At 39.8% G+C, this 23,211-nt stretch overlaps 1 protein-coding gene across 2 annotated transcripts in view; it reads right to left on the bottom strand.

Moving 5' to 3' along the window:
- Positions 1 to 23,211, bottom strand: part of LOC128657041 (oocyte zinc finger protein XlCOF8.4-like) — an 81,651-nt gene that overhangs the window by 47,782 nt on the left and 10,658 nt on the right. Inside the window, exons 3-6 of one of the 2 annotated variants that reach the window (XM_053711265.1) lie at positions 16,235 to 16,294; positions 15,725 to 15,872; positions 14,792 to 14,887; positions 11,286 to 11,372 (exon numbers count right to left, since the gene is read on the bottom strand). In XM_053711265.1, the coding sequence (XP_053567240.1) occupies positions 11,286 to 11,372; positions 14,792 to 14,887; positions 15,725 to 15,872; positions 16,235 to 16,294 (391 nt within the window). The remainder of the gene's footprint in view (positions 1 to 11,285; positions 11,373 to 14,791; positions 14,888 to 15,724; positions 15,873 to 16,234; positions 16,295 to 23,211) is intronic. The other variant, XM_053711266.1, reaches the window with a different exon arrangement.

Raw genomic sequence — 23,211 nt, 5'->3', positions numbered from 1 at the left:
ACATGAAGCAGAGGGTGAGAGAGAAGGGAAGAGAGGGCATGTGTGTGTATCATTTACATGAAGCAGAGGGTGAGAGAGAAGGGACAAGAGGGTGTGTGTGTGTATCATTTACATGAAGCAGAGGGTGAGAGAGAGAAGGAAGAGAGGGCATGTGTGTGTGTATCATTTACATGAAGCAGAGGGTGAGAGAGAAGGGAAGAGAGGGCATGTGTGTGTGTATCATTTACATGAAGCAGAGGGTAAGAGAGAAGGAAGAGAGGGCATGTGTGTGTATTATTTACATGAAGCAGAGGGTGAGAGAGAAGGAAGAGAGGGCATGTGTGTGTGTGTATCATTTACATGAATCAGAGGGTGAGAGAGAAGGAAGAGAGGGCATGTGTGTGTATCATTTACATGAAGCAGAGGGTAAGAGAGAAGGAAGAGAGGGCATGTGTGTGTATTATTTACATGAAGCAGAGGGTGAGAGAGAAGGAAGAGAGGGCATGTGTGTGTGTGTATCATTTACATGAATCAGAGGGTGAGAGAGAAGGAAGAGAGGGCATGTGTGTGTATCATTTACATGAAGCAGAGGGTAAGAGAGAAGGAAGAGAGGGCATGTGTGTGTATTATTTACATGAAGCAGAGGGTAAGAGAGAAGGAAGAGAGGGCATGTGTGTGTGTCATTTACATGAAGCAGAGGGTGAGAGAGAAGGAAGAGAGGGCATGTGTGTGTGTGTATCATTTACATGAAGCAGAGGGTGAGAGAGAAGGAAGAGAGGGCATGTGTGTGTACTATTTACATGAAGCAGAGGGTGAGAGAGAAGGGAAGAGAGGGCATGTGTGTGTATTATTTACATGGAGCAGAGGATGAGAGAGAAGGGAAGAGAGGGCATGTGTGTGTATCATTTACATGGAGCAGAGGATGAGAGAGAAGGGAAGAGAGGGCATGTGTGTGTATCATTTACATGAAGCAGAGGGTGAGAGAGAAGGGAAGAGAGGGCATGTGTGTGTATCATTTACATGAAGCAGAGGGTGAGAGAGAAGGGAAGAGAGGGCATGTGTGTGTATCATTCACATGAAGCAGAGGGTGAGAAAGAAGGGAAGAGAGGGCATGTGTGTGTATCATTTACATGAAGCAGAGGGTGAGAGAGAAGGGATGAGAGGGCATGTGTGTGTATCATTTACATGAAGCAGAGGGTGAGAGTGAAGAGAAGAGAGGGCATGTGTGTGTATCATTTACATGAAGCAGAGGGTGAGAGTGAAGAGAAGAGAGGGCATGTGTGTGTATCATTTACATGAAGCAGAAGGTGAGAGAGAAGAGAAGAGAGGGCATGTGTGTGTATCATTTTTCTTGAAGCAGAGGGTGAGAGAGAAGGGAAGAGAGAGGGCGTGTGTGTGTGTATCATTTACATGAAGCAGAGGGTGAGAGAGAAGGGAAGAGAGGGCATGTGTGTGTATCATTTACCTGAAGCAGAGGGTGAGAGAGAGAAGGGAAGAGAGGGCATGTGTGTGTATCATTTACATGAAGCAGAGGGTGAGAGTGAAGAGAAGAGAGGGCATGTGTGTGTATCATTTACCTGAAGCAGAGGGTGAGAGAGAGAAGGGAAGAGAGGGCATGTGTGTACACCATTTACATGAAGCAGAGGGTGAGAGAGAACGGAAGAGAGGGCATGTGTGTGTATCATTTACCTGAAGCAGAGGGTGAGAGAGAGAAGGGAAGAGAGGGCATGTGTGTGTATCATTTACATCAAGCAGAGGGTGAGAGAGAAGGGAAGAGAGGGCATGTGTGTGTACACCATTTACATGAAGCAGAGGGTGAGAGAGAAGGGAAGAGAGGGCATGTGTGTATATCATTTACATGAAGCAGAGGGTGAGAGAGAAGGGAAGAGAGGGCATGTGTGTGTGTACCATATACATGAAGCAGAGGGTAAGAAAGAGAGAAGGGAACAGAGGATGTGTGTGTGCCATTTATATAACGTACATGGTAAGAGAGAAGTGTGTAAGCACTATGAATAAGAAGCAGAGGTGAAATAGAATAGAGATTGTGTGTGTGTGTAGTATTTTCATGAAGCAAAGGGTGAGAGAGAGAAGAGAGGGTGTGTGTATGTACTATTCACATGCACCAGAGGATGAGAAAGAAGAGATGGCATGTGTGTGTATCATTTACATGAAGCAGAGGATGAGAGAGAAGGGAAGAGAGGGCATGTGTGTGTATTATTTACATGAAGCAGAGGGTGAGAGTGAAGAGAAGAGAGGACATGTGTGTGTATCATTTACATGAAGCAGAGGGTGAGAGAGAAGGGAAGATAGGGCATGCGTGTGTATCATTTACATGAAGCAGAGGGTGAGAGAGAGAAGGGAAGAGAGGGCATGCGTGTGTATCATTTACATGAAGCAGAGGGTGAGAGAGAGAAGGGAAGAGAGGGTATGTGTGTGTATCATTTACATGAAGCAGAGGGTGAGAGAGAGAAGGGAAGAGAGGGTATGTGTGTATATCATTTACATGAAGCAGAGGGTGAGAGAGAAGGGAAGAGAGGGCATGTGTGTGTATCATTTACATGAATCAGAGGGTGAGAATGAAGAGAATTGAGGGCATGTCTGTGTGTACTATTCACATGAAGCAGATGGTGATTGAGAACAGAGGGCATACTTTTTTACATACTTGTGCACGATTTCCCCATAGACATCAATGGGGAGAGACGGCTAAAAAAAAGCCTAACACCTGCAAAAAAGCAACGTAAAGGTCCGTAACGCAGCCCCATTGATTCGTATGAGGAAAGAAAAAGTTATGTTTACACCTAATACCCTAACATAAAAAACACGTCTAAACACCCCTAATCTGCTGCCCCTGACATCGTCGACACCTACATTACACTTACTAACCCCTAATCTGCCGCCCCTAAGATCGCCGCCACTATAATAAACATATTAACCCCTAAACCTAACCCTAAGTCTAACCCTAACACCCCCTAACTTTATTATAATTAAAATAATTCTAAATAAAAATTACAATTAATACCTAAAATAGGTAATAGTTACATTGTAGCTATCTTAGGTGTTATTTTTATTTCACAGCTACGTTCGTATTTATTTTAACTAGGTAGACTAGTTAGTAAATAGTTATTAACCATTTACCAGCTACCTAGTTAAAATAAATACAAATTTACCTGTAAAATAAAACCTAACCTGAGTTACACTAACACCTAACATTACACTACAATTAAATAAAATTAACAAAATTACAGAAAATAAAAAATATATATATATCAACTATTTAAACTAATTACACCTAATCTAATAGCCCTATCAAAATAAAAAAGCCTGGGGGCGGAGCCAGACGCCATAGCGATAGGTCGCACAGAAACAGAGCTCCTGCAAAATATTTTATTCTATGGCTTTCTTATGAAATCCAAGTATCTTACTTTTGGATTTTTATTTACTACAAAGGAGGAATTTAATCTTTAGTCTGTGATGCCTCATTTCAATCTTTATTGCACCAGCTAAACAAACATTGACTTTCTTTTTGTGAGTCCACGGGGAGGTCTAGCCTAGAGACCTATATATACATTGTGGAGCTCTCAGCGTAATCCAAGGAACTTGCAGACTGGGCTACTATTTTATGAATAAGGCACAGACCACAGTCAACGGAGATCCAATTGAACTACAGTCCAGGATCCTCAGGAGGTGGTTTCTGACACTCAGTATGGAGCCCCATACCCTCCTACAGGCAATCGGTTGTGCGCTGCGACGTCACCAAGAGAATTTTATAGCTCAGATTGAGGCCGCATTTCATCTCCCTATCTCCTATACTCCTGCCAAGATCATCGAGGACAACGCTACTAACGAGCCTTGCGACAGCATTGTTCTGGGTCCCCAGCAACTACCATCCCGTAACACATTAGATCCCCAAACACAGAGGCGCATCACCTTATTGATGAAGGACTGGCATCACCCGGTGGCCATTGCAGGCCTATTTCAGGACGCTGCAACAGATTTGGACTCTGCCGGCATATATCTGACAACGGAGAGGTCTCTGACTTCACGGAGGCTGTTTGAGAAGGCAAAGAACCAGGTATTATGCGGGAACTTCTTAGATCTTTGCGGCAGCATTGAGGTACAACTGTGCTGGGTCCTTCAGAACTTAGTTTCTGCAGTAGCATGGCGACCATTGGTGGGGCTCATAAAACAAGCTCAAGATGTTTCTTGTGGCCTCAGGAGAGAAATCGGATAATACAGGAATACCCTTTATGCTCACTCTGGAAGGACCCTGTGTGGACACTGGCTCTTTAAACAAGACATGTGTGGGGTAAACTGAGTGTTTGCTATCACATTTTATTGGAGAACTATTATCTTAAATATGTTATACATCTTGCATAGGGTGGACTGTTTCCTCTCTTTACTTAAAGTTAGTTTTTCAGCTTGCTTACATAGTATAATCACACAGATTCTAAGGTACATACTAATATTATTATTGTATTTTATAAAAGCTCTAAGCTGAGCTGCCTAGGAAGAACATATTTGCAGGTTCATTAAATGCATATTGAAGAGTAATGTATTTTATAAGGGGCCTAAGCCGAGCTGTTCAGTTGGAATACATCTGCAAGCTCACTAGATGCATAGTGGGGAGTTCTATCAGAGTCTGCTCTGTACATTATTATAGGTACACTATTTGTTGTCACTAAAACACTGGTTAATAAGTCTGCATATATGTTAAGGGGTGGCAGTATTATACTATAGCCCCCTGTGATATTCTGATGGACTAAGAAATGGTTCTGAGCCCATTTAATAAACGATCTTCACATATGTTAGCCACATTAGATTCTAAACTAACTACTTCACCTTATGTTTTTTCTTTTTGCTGCAGGGCATAGGGCCCATGCTTCTGTGGCAATTTTGCCTTTGTTTCACTACCTACACAATAATGCTTTGTTTTACAGTTTACATGCCTGAGGCTAAATATTGACTAGTTTATGCCTAGTTGTGTTACATTCATATTCTGTGGCTTTATCACGTCTTCCCTTAACCACTGTCTTTATATCTAACCCCACTAGTGTAGCTACAGCCAAAATCATCTAGAGGCTATCCTGTGGCCATAGCTGGACCCAAGGCAGTCCCATATAGTTGTGTTACATTCATATTCTGCGGCTTTATAACATGTCTTCCCTTAACCACTGTCTTTATGGCTGTCCCATATAGTTGTGTGCACCCTGAGATCACCTTTGCGCCTTCACGTGACCAACAACTTAAGCATTACTACTGACCAAATGCAGGCTGGACCTGAACTGGCGCCTCAACATACAGTCCCTCTGCCTATACCATTTACATGGAGATGCATAAACTCCTATTCTCTGTACCGCCTTAAAGCCTTAGGGTTCACTATTCTGGGCAGTCTCGGCTTACGCTTTGTTTTATTATAACCTGTTTATCTTGAGTCAGGATGTAGTACCTTATTTTGTATTCTTTGGACATGTCCGACCCTCTGATATGTCTTGTTTATTGCTATTGTTATTGTATTATATTTGTATTGCATCTCATAATCTATTGTTACGCCCGCAACTTTATTGGTCTGTGCGGCCTTGTCTCGCAATGTGTTATGTATGCCTGGTGCAGGTCTGACCTACACCTTCCCTGTATATGCTACCTATCATATTTACTTATAACCTCCTCCCCTCCCTCCACAATATACCTCCTAGCTTAGGAGGGTTAACTATGCGGCTTCTCTTGCCTATGCCGCGTTTTCACAACTTTCACTACTACCTACAAATTAAGTTAAAGTTTTTTAATTCAAAACTACTGTTTATCATTCTCTCTATAGATAATCTTAGCATAATGGGTCCTTGAGTGGCCCAGGGCAACTTGAGAGAAGTTTATTCTATATTTTATTATCTTGTATTCTTTGAAAAAAGGTTTCAGTTTCTATTGTTTATTACTAAAATTACTGTGATATCTGTCATCTTGCAGGAAAATAGCTGATTGTCTAACTTTGTATAATATTCATGGACCCTGCTTCATTGGCATAATTGCAGAAAATGTGTTTTTGAACTGATATACTATATGTCTTTATAATTTCTGTACAGTATATTAACCTCAATAAAAATATATATAAAAAAAATAATTAAAAAAAAAGCCACCCCCCCCAAAATAAAAAAAACCTAGCCTAAACTAAACTGCCAATAGCCCTTAAAACCTTTTTGCGGGGCATTTCCCCAAAGAAATCAGCTCTTTTACTTGTAAAAAAAAATACAAACACCCCCCAACAGTAAAACCCACCACCCACACAACCAAACCCCCCAAATAAAATCCTATCTAAAAAACATAAACTCCCCATTGCCCTGAAAAGGGCATTTGGATGAGCATTGCCCTTAAAAGGACATTTAGCTCTTTTGCAGACCTAACTCTAAGCTAAAAATAAAACCCACCCAATAAACCCTTAAAACAAACCTAACACTAACCCCTGAAGATCCACTTACAGTTTTTGAAAACCGGACATCCATCCTCAACAAAGCCGGGAGAAGTCTTCATCCAAGCGGCAAGAAATCCTCAACGAAGCCGGGAGAAGTCTTCATCCAGACGACAAGAAGAGGTCCTCCAGGCGGGCAGAAGTCTTAATCCAGACGGCATCTTCTATCTTCATCCTTCCATCTTCATGACATCCGGCGCGGAGCATCCTCTTCTGTCGATGGATCTTCAAGAATGAATTCTCCTTTAAATGACGTCATCCAAGATGGCGTCCCTTGAATTCCGATTGGCTGATAGAATTCTATCAGCCAATCGGAATTAAAGGTGAAAAATGCATCAGCCAATAGGATTGAAGCTAATTTCTATTGGCTTATTGCATCAGCCAATAGTATTTTTTCACCTTTTATTCCGATTGGCTGATAGAATTCTATCAGCCAATCTGAATTCAAGGGACGCCATCTTGGATGATGTCATTTAAAGGAGAATTCATTCTTGAAGATCCATCGACAGAAAAGGATGCTCCGCGCCGGATGTCTTGAAGATGGAGCCGCTCCGCGTCGGAAGGATGAGGATAGAAAATGCCGTCTGGATGAAGACTTCTGCCCGCCTGGAGGACCACTTCTTGCCGCTTGGATGAAGACTGCTCCCGGCTTCGTTGAGAATGGATGTCCGGTCTTCAAAAACTGTAAGTGGATCTTCGGGGGTTAGTGTTAGGTTTTTTTAAGGGTTTATTGGGTGGGTTTTATTTTTAGCTTACGGGTTGGGCTGAAAAAGAGCTAAATGCCCATCCAAATGCCCTTTTCAGGGCAATGGGGAGCTTAGGTTTTTTTAGATAGGATTTTATTTGGGGGGGTTGTTTGTGTGGGTGGTGGGTTTTGTTTGTATTATTTTTTTTACAGGTAAAAGAGCTGGTTTCTTTTGGGCAATACCCCGCAAAAGTCCCTTTTAAGGGCTATTGGTAGTTTAGTGTATGCTAGGGTTTTTTTATTTTGGGGGGGCTTTTTTATTTTGATAGGGCTATTAGATTAGGTGTAATTAGTTTAAATATTTGATAATTTCTTTTTTATTTTGTGTAATTTAGTGTTTGTTTTTTTGTAATTTAATTAATTGTATTTAATTAATGTAATTTAGTTAATTTTATTGTAATGTTAGGTGTTAGTGTAGGGCAGGTTAGGGTTTTTTTTACAGGTAAATTTGTATTTATTTTAACTAGGTAGCTAGTAAATAGTTAATAACTATTAGTTATATTGTAGCTAGCTTAGGGTTTATTTTATAGGTAAGTATTTAGTTTTAAATAGGAATTATTTATGTATAAATTGTAATTTTTATTTAGATTTATTTTAATTATATTACAGTTAGGGGGTGTTAGGTTTAGGGGTTAATATATTTATTATAGTGGCGGCGATGTTAGGAGCGGTAGATTAGGGGTTAATAATTTTATTTTAGTGTTTGTGATGCGGGAGGGCCTCGGTTTAGGGGTTAATAGGTAGTTTATGGGTGTTAGTGTACTTTTTTTTTTATATTTTATCCCTCCCTTTCCCTTCCTTTTTCCTTTCCCATTTCTCGTCCCCCTTTTCCTTCCCTTTCCCCTCTTTCTTCCCTTCCTCACTCTTTTCCTTCCTCTTTTCTCCCCCCTCTTCTCCCCTTCTGTTCTTCCCCCCCCCTTCTTCCCTTTCTGTTCCCCCCCCTTCCTTTTCCACATAAGAATCTATTTAATTACCTTCAAAGCTGTGGGATAGATTGGGGTATGAAGTAATGTTATGGGACACACAGTGTGCACCTACAGTCCTTAAGTGATCATAGTTGAAAGATAAATCTCCTCTCCTCCCTACCTACCTTATCCACTCTCTCCAGGGAGGGGAGAGCAGGCCTCGAGTGCACTACTAGGTGTCCGTGTACAACCAACCCATCCACCCAAGTGTACAGAAGAAAAAAAAAACAGGCAAATAATACAAGCAAAATCAGAAGCGGCATTCCTAAAATCCCTGAGGTGTCCCTAGGTAAGAATCCCACCTGACTGGAAGAGCTAGAGGAGCCAAAAATAAAGAGCAAAAAGCATGTCAATACATAGCAACTCGCACATGGCATTCCTATAATTTCTAAATTATCCCCGATTATGAACCCCCCCCATCCACACAGGCAAAAGTGGTCTTAGGCATGAAATATGCATCATAAAGTTATAAACGTAGTGCGTGCGTATGAATTCTGTAACAAATTTCCAAACGACATTTGCTAAACAGTTCATTGCTAAGGCATTACAAATAGACAGATGATAGACCAGTCCATCTTGCTTAAAACAGACTCTCCTTGATAGGACTAATTGGTATAAATACCAAGAGCAGGTTAGACTGGCCCGTAAGCTAGAGACCTGGAAAGAAAAATTATCAATACAGTACTTATGATAATAGCAGAAAAGGCAAGCTTTGACTTATCTGTCCAGGAACACTGCTGGGATAAAAGTCTCGGGTGGGAGGATCCATAGTAGTTCTGAGTACACCAGGCAGAATAATATGATCCTTTTAGACAAACTGACATGTTGACTTGCAGCCTAGGCAGGTCGCAGCCAATCCTCACCGTGGCCCCCCTCAGGCCCTGGTTGTACTGGAGCTACTGCTATATTAGGTGGCCTAATTTGCAGACCAAAGGCTTGGTTGAAAGTAGGAAGATCAGCAGGTGTCTTGAAGATAGCTGTTGTGCCGTCCTTGGATGCAATTATGCAGGTGGGGAATCCCCATCTATATTGAATTTGCTGCTCCTTGAGCTTAGAGGTAATGTAGCGCAAATCTCGCTGTTTCTGGAGAGTCGCTGGACATAGATCTGTGAAGACTTGAATTTCCGTGCCCTCATATAGGAGGGGGTGCTTGTTCCTGGAGTGCCGGAGGATGTCCTCCTTATCTTTGTATGATAAGAGCTTGATAATGATGTCCCTAGGTGGGGCTCTAGCTGGTGGTCTAGGCCTGAGCGCCCGATGGGCTCTTTCCACTTGGATCTCAGCTGCATTAGGGGCATTTTTGAGAAATTTAAATAACTCTTGGATGTATTGACCTATTTCAGGCGGGTTTACTGTTTCAGGCACTCCTCGAAGCCGCAGGTTGTTCCGCCTGCTCCTATTTTCTAAATCCTCAATTCTGTTAGTCAGGTTCTGGACTGTTGCGTCTTGAGATTGTATACAGTTAGCCTGATGTTGAAGGTCTGAGCGTATAGTTTCTTGCATTTCCTCCACCTGAGAGACCCTGTGATCTACTGCAGCTATGTCCTTTTTTAATTCTCCAAACATGAGTTTAACATCTATCATAGCCTCTTTTATATAATTTTTTAGAAGATAAATGCTTAATATCATCTTTAGGGACGTAGCCAGGTTGCGAGGGTTCTGAATTAAGTGTCTGTGCGGCGGTTGTTTGTCTGCTAGATTCAGAGGAATCTCTATTTGCGCAGGGGACTGTTTCAGCTGAAATTAGATAGCTCTCCATGTTGGTGGATTGGGAGCCCTTAATTGGCTTTGCTATCCGTCTGCTAGACATCCCCAAACAATAAGCGATGTGAGCTGTCAGGAAATACCTCCCTATACCTCTCAAATATGGTGATTGCAGCTCCAATATCTGTGTGGCAATAGGTAGCCGCTGTCCAAAACTGTTGTGTACTTTGCTTTCCAAATCGTTGCTGCAAAGGGGCATAAAGAGGGTCTTCTCCTCCAACAAACAGGATAAGCCTACTTGGCTTCCCTTTATTATCTGTGTATTTTATAGTACTGCAGTACAAAGTCTATACTACACTTATGTACTCTGAGTCCTTTATAAGAATTCGCCAGCCCCCATTAACCAGTCATAGAGATTGATTTAAAACTTCTTTTTTGTTTTGGTTTCCCTTTTAAGATTTTAAACAAACCAAAGGAGGCTGCAACAGTACTGCAAGGTCCGTGCACCTTAAGCGCTGTATGACTCACCCTCTTCTCCGGCGCCTATGAGTACCACCGTCCGTCTGCAGAAAACTGCTTTGGCGCTGGTAAGAAGTCTGCTCGAGCACTTGCTGCGACCTAAGTTGATCACGGCCCAAAGTAGCGGTCCACTACAAAGCCACCTGAACCGCTTCTCTGCTGGTGCTATATAATCCTGGCCAAACGACCCTTCAGCAAGTAGTCGTGTTTGATATCCGTTATAACAGAACCTCAGTCCCAGTGATTATATTGCTGCCGTTTTCCCAAGCGTGGCTCACCTTGTTCCGGTACAGGCCTCACTGCGCAGTATAGATATTAAGCACCCAGTTCAGTCTGGCAAGTCCAAACGGCGAGGTTAGATGCTCAATTCGTTCAGAAGCGCATTAGAAAGTTTTATCCTGGTTCCAACAAGCTGTGGGTTACTTAATCCCTGTCATAAGAGTTTTGAGGCTTCAGAGCTCAATCAGTGTGCGGCCATCAGCTAGCGTGGCCAAGCTCCGCCCCTGTTAGTGTACTTTTTAACACTTTAGTTATGAGTTCTATGCTACAGCTTTGTAACGTAAAACTCATAACTACTGACTTTAGATCGCGGTACGAGGTATAGGCTGTACCGCTCACTTTTTGGCCTCCCAGGCAAAACTCGTAATACTGGCGTTATGGAAGTCCCATTGAAAAAGGACTTTTTGAAAGGTGCGTTAGTTAATTTGCGTTACGGCCAAAAAGGTGTGCGGTACAGCTATTTAGACAAGACTCGTAATAGCAGCGGTAGGTGAAAAAGCAGCTTTATGAGCCATAACGCTGCTTTTTCACTCATAACGCAAAACTCGTAATCAAGCCGATAGTTATTTATAGGTTGAAATAATTTCAGAATCTGAGTTTTCGAACTGTGAAGCTTATACCATAGATCACTCACCTGTACAGACATCTAATGGCTGAATATTCTGTACAAGGTCTCCATGTGATCCTGTGTCTAGATTTTCATCACTGTGGCCTGTTAGTTCTAATAAAGAATAAAATTAGGTTTTTGGTTAAATGGATTTAAAGGGACATGAATCACAAATGTTTTTTCTTTCATAACTAAAATAGAGCTTCACTCTCTTGGTATCCTATGTTAAAGAAGAAGTAATGCATTACTGGGAACTAGCTGAATGCACTGGTTAAACCAATAACATGAGGCATTTATTCAACAAAAGATACCAAGAGAACAGAATAAATGAGATAATTGAATTAAATTGGAAAATTGCTTAAATGGATAGATTTAGCCACCAATCAGCAAGTGCTACCCAGGATCTGAACCAAAAAATGGTCAGTCTCCTAAGCTTACATTCCTGCTATTCAAATAAAGATACCAAAAGAACAAAGACAAATAATGATAATAGAAGTAAATTAGAAAGTTGCTTAAAATCACATATTCTTTCCGAATCAAAAAAAAATAAATAAAAAAAATATGTGGGTTTCATGTCCATGTGCAGTTATCTCACACACACACACACATCTGATTATACAGTAATATTATTATTATCATTTATTTGTATAGCTCCGCCAAATTCCGTAGCGCTGGGTACGATAGGGGTATACAATGACAAAGATTTTTTATAAAACACAAAACATAACAAAATGAAACAAATCTGGTACAGGAGGAAGAGGGCCCTGCTTCAGAGAGCTCAGTCTACAGGTTTAGGGTGCAGAAACATAAGGTTGGGGTAGCTTGTTACATCGGTTGTAGTTGCAGCAGTGAGTCAGGCAGTTCATGTATTAGTTTGGTTCGAATGAGGGGTGGAGAAGAGATGGTACGCCTCGCTGAAAAGGTGGGTTTTCAAGGAGTGTCTGAATCTATACAAGGTTGGAGACAGTCTTATGGAGCGGGGTAGAGAGATCCAGAGGACAAGAGCAGCACGTGCAAAGTCTTGGAGGCGGGAGTGGGACGTAGAGTTAACAGGAGTGGAGAGACGTAGGTCAGAGGTTGATTGAAGAGGACGGAATGGGAAATATTTCACAATGAGAGAGGAAATATAGTTGGGAGTTAGACTGTTAAGTGCTTTGTAAGTTAGGGTTAATACTTTAAATTGTATTCTGGAGTGTATGGGGAGCCAGTGTAGAGACTGGCAGAGCGGAGCAGCTGATGTAGATCAGCGACTTAGGTGGATGAGTCTAGCAGAAGCATTCATAATAGATTGGAGGGAGGAGAGGCTGTGTTTTGGGAGGCCATTTAGGAGATTGCAATAATCAATGCGTGACAAAATGAGGGAATGAATAAATATTTTTGTAGTATTTTGGAGTAAGGAAGGGACGAATTCTGGAAATGTTGCAAAGGTGTGAACGGCAGGATTTGGCAAGTGCTTATATATGTGGGTTGAATGTGACCTCTGAGTCTAGGTTGACCCCAAGACAGCGGACCTGGGGTGAGGTGTTGAGAATAGAGTCTCCAACTGTCAGAGAAATGTCAGGTGTTGGATGTCTCGAAGGGGGGGGGGGGGGGAATAAGAAGCAGCTCAGTTTTGGACAGATTGAGTTGGAGGTAGTGTGAAGACATTCAAGAGTAAATTGCTGAGAGGCAGTTGGAAATCTGGTTGAGTAAAGAGGGAGAGATATCAGGAGAGGAAAGATAGATTTGGGTATCATCAGCATATAAGTGGTACTGGAATCCAAAAGGAGACTATAAGTTTTCCAAGGTAAGGCTATATAGAGAGAGAAAAGCAAGGGGCCCAAGACAGAGCCTTGTGGTACTCCAACTGAGATAGGCATAGGATCACAAGATATGTTGTTAAAGGAAACCGAGAAAGAGCGGTTTGAGAGATATGAGGCAAACCAGGAGAGGGCTATAAGAATTTTATGTTTGCAACGGGTCTGTCTTCAGGTCCATCATTTACATAATTAATTCATTTCAGAGTTCAGAGATCTGAGTTTTAATCCCTTAACGACCAGCGTTGTACCCTGTATGACGCTGGTCATTATGCCCTTAAGGACCAGCGACGTACCCTGTATGTCGCTGCAGTCCTGGGCTTTTCTCTGCTACAATCTCGCTAAAAATAGCGAGATTGCACTATTTCTGCATGAGTGGGGCACTGCAGAAAAAGATTTTCAGAGTTAATCTCTCTGCACCGGACAGCGGTTGTGCCGATCATTGGTGGGTGGGAGCCACAGCAGGGAGGGCGGCCCATCGTCCATACGTGAGCGTGCAAGGTGCCGGGGTTTGGGAGCATGCGCAATCATCAATCCACCAACGAAGGAGGGAGCCAAAGGCGGGAGAGGGAAAAGGGAAGAAAAAAATTGGAAACAGATCCAGGAGGGGGTAGGGTATTGAGGGGGGGAAGCTACACTACAGAAAATGTTTTTTTTTTAATTTATTTATTTTTATAAAAAAATTTTGTAAACTGGGTACTGGCAAACAGGGTTCAGGGAGGTTGGGGGTAATGGGGTATCCTACACCTCAGAAAACATATATATAAAAAAATTATTTAAAAAAAAACAAAAAAAAAACACAACAACAACAATTGTAACAATCTTGTGACAATTGTGAGGTGGGGGAGGGAAGAGAGCTGATTTAGAGGGATCAGGGGGTGGGATGTGTCAGGTGGGAGGCTGATCTCTACACTAAAGCTAAAATTAGCCCTACAAGCTAACTAATTAACCCCTTCACTGCTGGGCATAATACATTGCAGCGGCATTTAGCGACCTTCTAATTACCAAAAAGTAATGCCAAAGTCATAAATGTCTGCTATTTCTGAACAAAGGGCATCCCAGAGAAGCATTTACAACCATTGATGCCATAATAACACAAGCTGTTTGTAAATAATTTCAGTGAGAAACCTAAAGTTTGTGAAAAAGTGAACATTTTTTTTCTATTTGATCGCATTTGACGGTAAAATGGTGGCATGAAATTTACCAAAATGGGCCTAGATCAATACTTTAGGTTGTCTATTAAAAAAAAATATATACATGTCACAGGATATTCAGGGATTCCTGACAGATATCGGTTTTACAATGTAACTATCGCTACTTTTGAAAAAAAAAAAAAAATGGTTTGGAAATAGTAAAGTGCTACTTGTACTTATTGCCCTATAACTTGCAAAAAAAGCAAAGAACATGTAAACATTGGATATTTCTAAACTCAGGACAAAATTTAGAAACTATTTACCATGGATGTTTTTTGGTGGATGTAGATGCCTAACAGATTTTGGGGGTCAAAGTTAGAAAAAGTGTGTTTTTTTTTCCATTTTTTCATCATATTTTATAATTTATTTATAGTATGGTATCTTTAGAAAGTCCATTTAATGGCGAGAAAACGGTATATAATATGTGTGGGTACAGTAAATGAGTAAGAAACACAGCAAAAATTGAAAAATGGTCTGGTCCATAAGGGGTTAAAATAAATGATGAAGAAAACATTAACAGCAGCTTGTATCATAGATCTGTTACCTGCAGAGACGTCTGATGGGGTCTCCACTGGCTGAATATTCTGTACCAGTTCTGCAGCTCCTGTGTATAGATTTTCATCACTGTGACCTGTTAGTTCTAATAAAGAATAGAATCAGATTATTTTGTTAAATGGATATGAAACCATTTTTTTGCACCTAAAAAAGGCATCTTAATATGTATTCAATTAACAAAAACAAAGCATCTGTTACTTTTTGCATATCAAATATTTACATCTATAAATTAATATTAACATATATAAATGAATATATAACCGATTTAACATTGTTAGAATATATTTAGCATTACTGAAGCCATTTTGTGTAACCACCATTTTAAGATGTGTTTATTATATTTCATTATAATGTAGTTTATTATGCTGTGAAGAAAATATGCTGATGTTAGAAATACTTGTACGTCAACAATGGCCTTGTAATGTCCTTAGCGATGCGTTATCTAAAACTGTTAGTTTCTTGGTATGATTCTTTGTCTTATATTTTACTGTGCCCCTTTGTTCTAACTCATGCTGTGTAACATGTTGTGATTTACGATACGTCATTGTTTAACCCCATATACTGTAACCATTTTCTATAAAAGTATGGTGCGCTTTTTAATAAACAGAACAGTGATTAGACTTTTCCTGGCTGCATGTCTGATTTCTGTTCCCGAGATCTCTTGTCAGGTAACCCATTCAGTTCCAGGTGAAGGTGTAGAATACTACTAAGTGCTAACTGACACCCCCCCTCCCCCCCTTTTAAGATAAGGCCTAACAAACATTAATCTCTCTTAATCCTTTAAATGTGTTATTTTTGTTTATAATCAGATAGCTCATTAGATCACTTGTGATAGAATCACTGTAGATTTACTTTCTGTCAGTCACTGTAGTGTATGTGCATTTCCTGCGTGAAATATTTATTACTAGCTACACAGCGTTACCTGAGCTCTCGTTTCCTAGGATCTCCATAGTCCATAGTGCTTGGCAAGTTTCCATCATGACATCCTTATAAAGCTCCTTGTGTCCCTCTATATATTCCCACTCCTCCATAGAGAAATACACAGCAACACCATCACACTTTATAGGCACCTGAAACACACACAACTCATTCAGCACTGACACAGGGACTGGTTCTGTCACACACTTTTACTGACAGAGCCAGGATAATGTTAATGAGAACATGCAGATACACAGTCAGAAGGTACAATAGGTAAATGCACACAGGGTCAGATGGGTCAGTAAAGGGAGTCACTGTGTATAATGTCACATTCCCCAGCAGTGCTCATGCTCCTCTCAGCTGGTGAATTGCTGCTGTTGGGGGATAATGATACTGAGAACATGCAGAGACACAGAGAGAAGTTAGGAAAACACACACAGGAGCAAATAGGTCAGTAACGGGTGTCACTATAACATGACTTTGATATAATGTCACATTCCCCAGAAGTTCTCACCTCTCTGCTCTGCTGGTGAACGCTGCTGTGGGAGGGACTCTTCTTCACAATGACATATTCCTATAAAATTTATATAAGAGAAAATCATCCGTTTCCCTGGACTAAGAGTTCTTGTTTACTTCTAATTCTCTTTAAATTAAGGGGCTTTCTTCACAATCTTGATCACCACAAAGTAACATAACTGACTGAATTACTTTAAATATGTTCTGTGGTTTGAGGATGCTGAAGACGGAGGACATGAGCTTCAGTCAAAAATAAAGAGCCTTTGGGTGAGGTCTAATTTGGGACAATAGAGTTGAGTCTTTGGTTGATAGGACCATGCTCAACAAATATGTTCAAAAGTTAGGAGCCAGCCCAAGGCACGCACACACACACATATATATATATATATATATATATGTATATATATATATATATATATATATATATATATATATATATTCCTGGAAAAACGTTGCACTCACAGGTCTTTGGATAAAGCAAATAAAATACTTTAATGAAACGTTTTCGGGGAATTCTTCCCCATCATCAGCATAAACACAAACTGCATCAAACAAACTTATATAGAAAGTGCAAATAATCAAACTAATTTTCAAAAAACCTGTGTATGGTGTCCTCTCAGTGTGGTGGCGCCAAACATTGTGTGTGTGGAACGCAAACTGCGTTCCAGTATGTGAACCGGAAGTGCTACGTGTGCTACCCTTTCCGGTATAAACATTATTCAAAGAAGTTAATTTTTATTTTTTAGCAAATGTACTTGCAATAGCTGCCTATTGCTAGTTGCTTCTTATACATTATGTTTGTCAAAATATCAAAGTGTACACAATTTTACATACTCTTTGTCCTGTTTAGTTTGTTAGTTTTATATATTTTTTTAGTTTGTTAGTTTTATATATGAGTACTTAGCATATAACTCATATGGATACCTCAGCAGAGTCCCTATTAGAATAGGTAGAATACAGAGATGGTCTATATAACCCCCATTAAGGGAGACCGCACATTCACCCCTTGATATAGTAAAGATACATAACACTAAGGGGATAACCATAGAGCCATCCGCCTAAATCAGATCCGGCATAGTAAACGGTTCCCATGACAACCAGATTATGACCGCGGGGTCATATACGGAGCCCACACAGCTGATCGAGGGACACATGTAGGAAAATAAGTTGATTGAAATAACATAGCAGGCAACAACAAGATGTTAACACTTATAATAATATACACACGTTTGCTTTAATAGGGTATGATCACACATGTTAGATTGATTCATGCAAACCGTGGTACTCACATAGAGAGGTATATACATAGAACACAGGACAAAGAGTATGTAAAATTGTGTACACTTTGATATTTTGACAAACATAATGTATAAGAAGCAACTAGCAATAGGCAGCTATTGCAAGTACATTTGCTAAAAAATAAAAATTAACTTCTTTGAATAATGTTTATACCGGAAAGGGTAGCACACGTAGCACTTCCGGTTCACATACTGGAACGCAGTTTGCGTTCCACACACACAATGTTTGGCGCCACCACACTGAGAGGACACCATACACAGGTTTTTTGAAAATTAGTTTGATTATTTGCACTTTCTATATAAGTTTGTTTGATGCAGTTTGTGTTTATGCTGATGATGGGGAAGAATTCCCCGAAAACGTTTCATTAAAGTATTTTATTTGCTTTATCCAAAGACCTGTGAGTGCGACGTTTTTCCAGGAATATTTAATACATGTTTGCACCCAGGCAGATGACCACTGGAGGGTAACACTGTACACCGGATGGGATTATATATATATATATATAAAAATATATTCACTAATACAATAAAATACAGTTATAATACTAATAATAAACTCCATTTTCAGAATACTGTGCAAATCAAGAGAGCTGCATGTTAATTTGCAATGAAAGATTAAAACAAAATCCAGCTAGAGCATTATAAATCAATAATAAATATAAAGGCAGCTTGAGACTCATTTCTGCAAAATAAAAACAACAGTCTGCTCTAAATGACAATCTTTAAGAGCCATATATTACATATCACCAGCGTTACACTTTCAGAATGAAGCAGCTAGAAGGCAGAGCAGTTAGCACACTGTACTGTACATCTATATACTTGCAGTCCTCTCTGGTCAGATTTTAAAACGTAGCTGTGGAAGTTTGATTCCCCCTACTACACTGAGGAGAAACAGCTGGTAGAAAAGGGAGAGGAAGTGAATGTAACGTTGGTTGGTAAGACAGGAGTTGCAGCTTTATCTCAGGGTCTCTGTGTACTCTGACACTGGACACAGCAATACTAGAAACAACTTGTGATGTCCTGTTTTATGCAGGAACTTATGCAGTGTTCTTAAATTAAGGGTTTGTTGCTCTTTTAATGAATAAAACAGGCAGTATGATTTGAACTACCTGTTAGATCACTGGTGAGACTTTTACTGATAGAAAACTTCGTAGATGCCAAACAGAAGCAAGGAATATTTGGGTAGAAACAATTGTTGCAATATAAGTAAGGAACATAAAGCAAACAGTTCAGAAATAAATGATAGAGGTAATATGTATTTTGATACACTTTGTGAAAGCGTCAGTAATTGATTCTTGTTGTAGCAATGTTCAGATATGGCTTCACGCACTCACACATAAAATATATACATCACAGACAGACTATGGTAATAACCGGTAGATTCAGCAAGGTAATGCGGATGTTTTCCAGAGAGTGACAACGTAAGAACAGATCCTTTGTAAATGGATTAAATATTACCTTAAGTTTGAAGAGAGCGGTTTTACCTCTGTGACCGGTATACAGCTTCAGTGAGAGTGCGGCTTCCAGACGCTGCAAGTAGATCCGGTGCTCCTTGATTCAGTTTGTTTGTTAAATTAGAATTCCGGTAGAATGAGAGAATAACTTTGAAAGTAAAGTGTACAACAAAAGATCCTAGCTTACTACTCCTGTTCAGAGAGAAAGAAATCAAAGTAAGTTAGGTATTTTCAAAAGTAGAATCACAGCAATAGGGATGCGGTCAAATAAGCTGCAAAGAGAAAACAATTTTCAGGCAAGTAATGATGGTTCAGGTGTGCCTGATATAGGGTGGAGGAAAGGTAGGCGGGATATACCTTAAAGGTATATCACACACTCCCCCCGCTAAGGGGTCCCCCAATTCACGAGAGGGATGGCTTCAAAGGATACCTGCGATGAAAAGATCTAATTAAACGGGGAGCAGAAATGTCAGTGCTACGATGCCAAGAATTGTCCTCAGGACCAAAACCTTTCCATTTTAATAAGTACTCTAAGTGATGATTCTTGATCCTAGAATCTAGAATATGTTCCACCTCAAATTCATCGTGGTCATCTATTTGTAACGCAGTTGGAGTCTGAAGACTGGATTGTACAGTAGAAGTATAAGGTTTAATCAGAGATACATGTATAGTGGGATGAATCCTATAAGCTGCAGGAAGAGTTAAACATACTGTCATAGGGTTCAAAATTTTATTGATTACAAAAGGTCCAATGTATTGGTTTGCCAATTTCTTAGAGGGTACATGAAGTTTTAGATTCTTTACAGATAGTAACACTTTGTCACCCACTTTATAGACTGGACTGGGTCTGTGACGTTTATCATAATAAGCTTTCTGGTAATTCTTTGCGTCAGATAAATGTTTTTTGACTAGGGCTAGTCTTGCTTCTAGTTGTAAAGAATAGTCTTTAGCAGCTGGTGAGTTTACGTCAGTTTTAGATAGTGTCAAAGTTGTCGGATGATAGCCATAGGTTACATAGAACGGTGTCATTTTTGTTGAAGATGATACTGAATTGTTGTAAGAGAATTCCGCCATTGATAAATAATCTATCCAATCATCTTGCAAATGGGAAATGTAACAACGAAGATATTGTTCTAATGTTTGGTTTAGTTTCTCAGTCATCCCATTGGTTTGGGGATGGAAAGCTGTTGAGTATCTTGGTGTAATTTTTAATAATTTGCATAATGATCTCCAAAAAGATGAGGTGAATTGTGTACCTCTATCTGTTATAATATCAGTGGGTAGTCCATGAAGTTTCACTATGTGGTTAAGAAAAACATTAGCTGTAGTAAAAGCTGAAGGTAACCTTTTTAGGGGTATAAAATGTCCCAACTTTGTTAGATGATCTATTACAACTAATATAGTGTTAAAGTTCCTTGATTTTGGTAGCTCTACAATAAAGTCCATCGAGATCATGGACCAGGGTTTATCCGGAACTGGCAATGGGGTCAACAATCCGATGGGCCCTTTATGATCTATTTTATTTCTAGCACAAATGTCACAGGAATTGACATAATCTTGAATGGTTTGATTCATTTGGGGGCACCAAAAGTTTCTTCTTGTTTTTTCAATGGTTTTTTGTATTCCGGTATGACCGGATAAAGGTTCGTCATGAGTGTGTTTCAATATTTGTTTTCTTAATGAACTGGGTATATACACAATTGATTTGTATGGTTTATCAAACCAGTATTTAAGTTTTTGTGACAGGATTTAGGTGTATTGGTTTCTTTTTCTTGTGCCCTTTTAATCTCTTCGTCTAGAGGTGTTAGGGCTCCAATAAATTTTTCGATTGGTACTATTGGAGTCATGGTCTCTTGAGGTGTCATTTCCTGTACTCTGGATAATGCATCAGCCTTGGTATTCAGACTTCCTGGTCGGTAAGTGATCAAGAAATTGAACCTATCTAAGAATAAAGACCATCTTACTTGTCTGGAAGTTAGAGTTTTACTTTTCTTCAAATATTCCAGATTCTTATGATCTGTGAAGATTTTAAATGGTTTTTGTGTACCTTCCAGTAAGTGCCTCCATTGTTCGAGGGATACTTTGATAGCAAGGAGTTCTTTATCTCCTATACTATAATTATTTTCTGCAGGTGTGAATCTTCTTGAATAATAAGCTACAGGAAATAATTCTGATTTGTTGTCTACTTGTTGAGATAGAACTGCTCCTATACCTGAACTTGAGGCATCTACCTCTAACACATATTGCAGCTCAGGATCTGGCATGTGTAAAATGGGGGCTTTGGAAAATTGCCCCTTTAAGTAGTCAAAAGCTAATTGGGCCTGTTCGGTCCATTTATATCTTTGTTTCTTACTAGTCAACTGAGTTAAGGGCTTTACTATATCAGAAAAGTTTTTTTATAAACTTTCGATAGTAATTGGCAAAGCCAATAAAACGTTGTAGTGCACGAACTGATTTTGGTGTAGGCCATTCTAGTACAGATGAAACTTTATCTGGATCCATTTGGATCCTGTTAGGAGTTATTATGTATCCCAGGAATTTGATTTTGTTAACATGAAATAAACACTTTTCATGTTTGGCATATAACTTGTGTTCCTTCAATCGCATTAAGACCCAACGTACATGTCTTTCGTGTTCCTGTTCTGTCTTGGAATAAATTAGAATGTCATCTAAATACACTATAACACAAATATCCATTAAATCTCAGAAGATTTCATTAATAAAGTGTTGGAAAGTGGCTGGAGCATTGCTCAATCCAAAAGGCATTACATTGTATTGGTATAACCCATATCGAGTCCGAAAAGCGGTCTTCCATTCGTCACCTTTCTTCATTCTGATAAGGTTATATGCCCCTTTTAAATCTAATTTAGTAAATATTTGTGCTCCTTTTAACCGTTCTATTATCTCTGGTATTAGTGGTAATGGATACCTGTTTTTTATGGTTATGGAGTTTAAAGCCCTGTAATCAATTATAGGCCTTAGAGTGCCATCTTTGTTTTTTACCAAAAACATGCCTGCTGCAGCAGGGGATGTGGAGTGAGATATAAATCCCTTTCTCAGGTTGTCATCCAAATAGGACCTTAAATATACTAACTCATCTTGTGATAGAGGATAGATCTTCCCATGCGGTATTGGTGACCCTGGAATGATATCTATAGGGCAATCGAAGCTTCTGTGGGGTGGTAAATTTTCTGCTTCTTTCAAATTGAAGACCTCTGCCAAATCCTGATATATCCCTGGTATCCCTGTCTCAGATGATGAAAGAATACTATGAGGGTAACAGGTGTTTAGGCAATATGTTGAGTCTAGTTTAAGTTTTGAATGTTCCCAATCTATTTTAGGATTATGTTTTTGCAGCCAACTATATCCTAAAATAATAGTATGTAGTGATATGGGGATCACATCAAATGTAATATATTCTGTGTGCCCATTGTTTATCATTGTGAGCAAAGGTATTGTTTGGTGTGTAATGGGTCCCTTATTTATTAAAGTACCATCAATTGATTTAACAAACACAGGGTTCTGCTTGCAAACCAGAGGAATTTTATTATTTACAATATATACAGAATCAATGTAGTTCCCAGATGCACCTGAGTCAATCAATGCCTTGGAGTGTATATTTTCCTGATCCCACTGCAAAGAGAGAGGTAAAGTCAATTGCATTGTATCTGAGATATGATATATGTTTTGATAACCTGTTTTCTTACCCTTCTTTTGGCTTTGTAATGAAGGACAGCTTGAGACGTTATGTTCTTTTTGTCCACAGTATAAACATAAGTTTTCTAATCTTCTTCTCATTTTTTCCTCATTACTTAGTGGCCCCTTGATAGTGCCTATCTCCATAGGGGTTACACTACCTTGATGTTTCTCAGATGTTGTAGTGTAGGTAACCTGGCGCCTGGGTATTGTGTCTGAAGTGAATCTCTCTGCTCGCCGTTCCCTGAGTCTTCTATCTATGGATGTGCTTAATTTTATAAGTGCTGGAAGAGTATCAGGCATTTCCTGGCGAGACAGTTCATCCTTAAGGTTTTCAGATAGGCCCAGCCTAAACTGATTCTTAAGGCTAACTTGGTTCCATAGTGAGTCTGTTGCCCACATTTGAAATTCAGTTGTGTACTCCTCCACCGTGCGCTTACCCTGTTTGAGTGCGCGTAGTTTAGATTCTGCAGTGATTTGTGTATCTGTGTCTTCATATAAATTAGACATAGCTTGAAAGAAATCCT

The sequence above is a fragment of the Bombina bombina genome, chromosome 4, assembly GCF_027579735.1.
Source record: "Bombina bombina isolate aBomBom1 chromosome 4, aBomBom1.pri, whole genome shotgun sequence".
In the NCBI taxonomy this organism is placed as follows: domain Eukaryota; kingdom Metazoa; phylum Chordata; class Amphibia; order Anura; family Bombinatoridae; genus Bombina; species Bombina bombina.
Note: the sequence above shows the minus strand (reverse complement) of the source record. Positions and strands in the feature narration are given on the sequence as shown.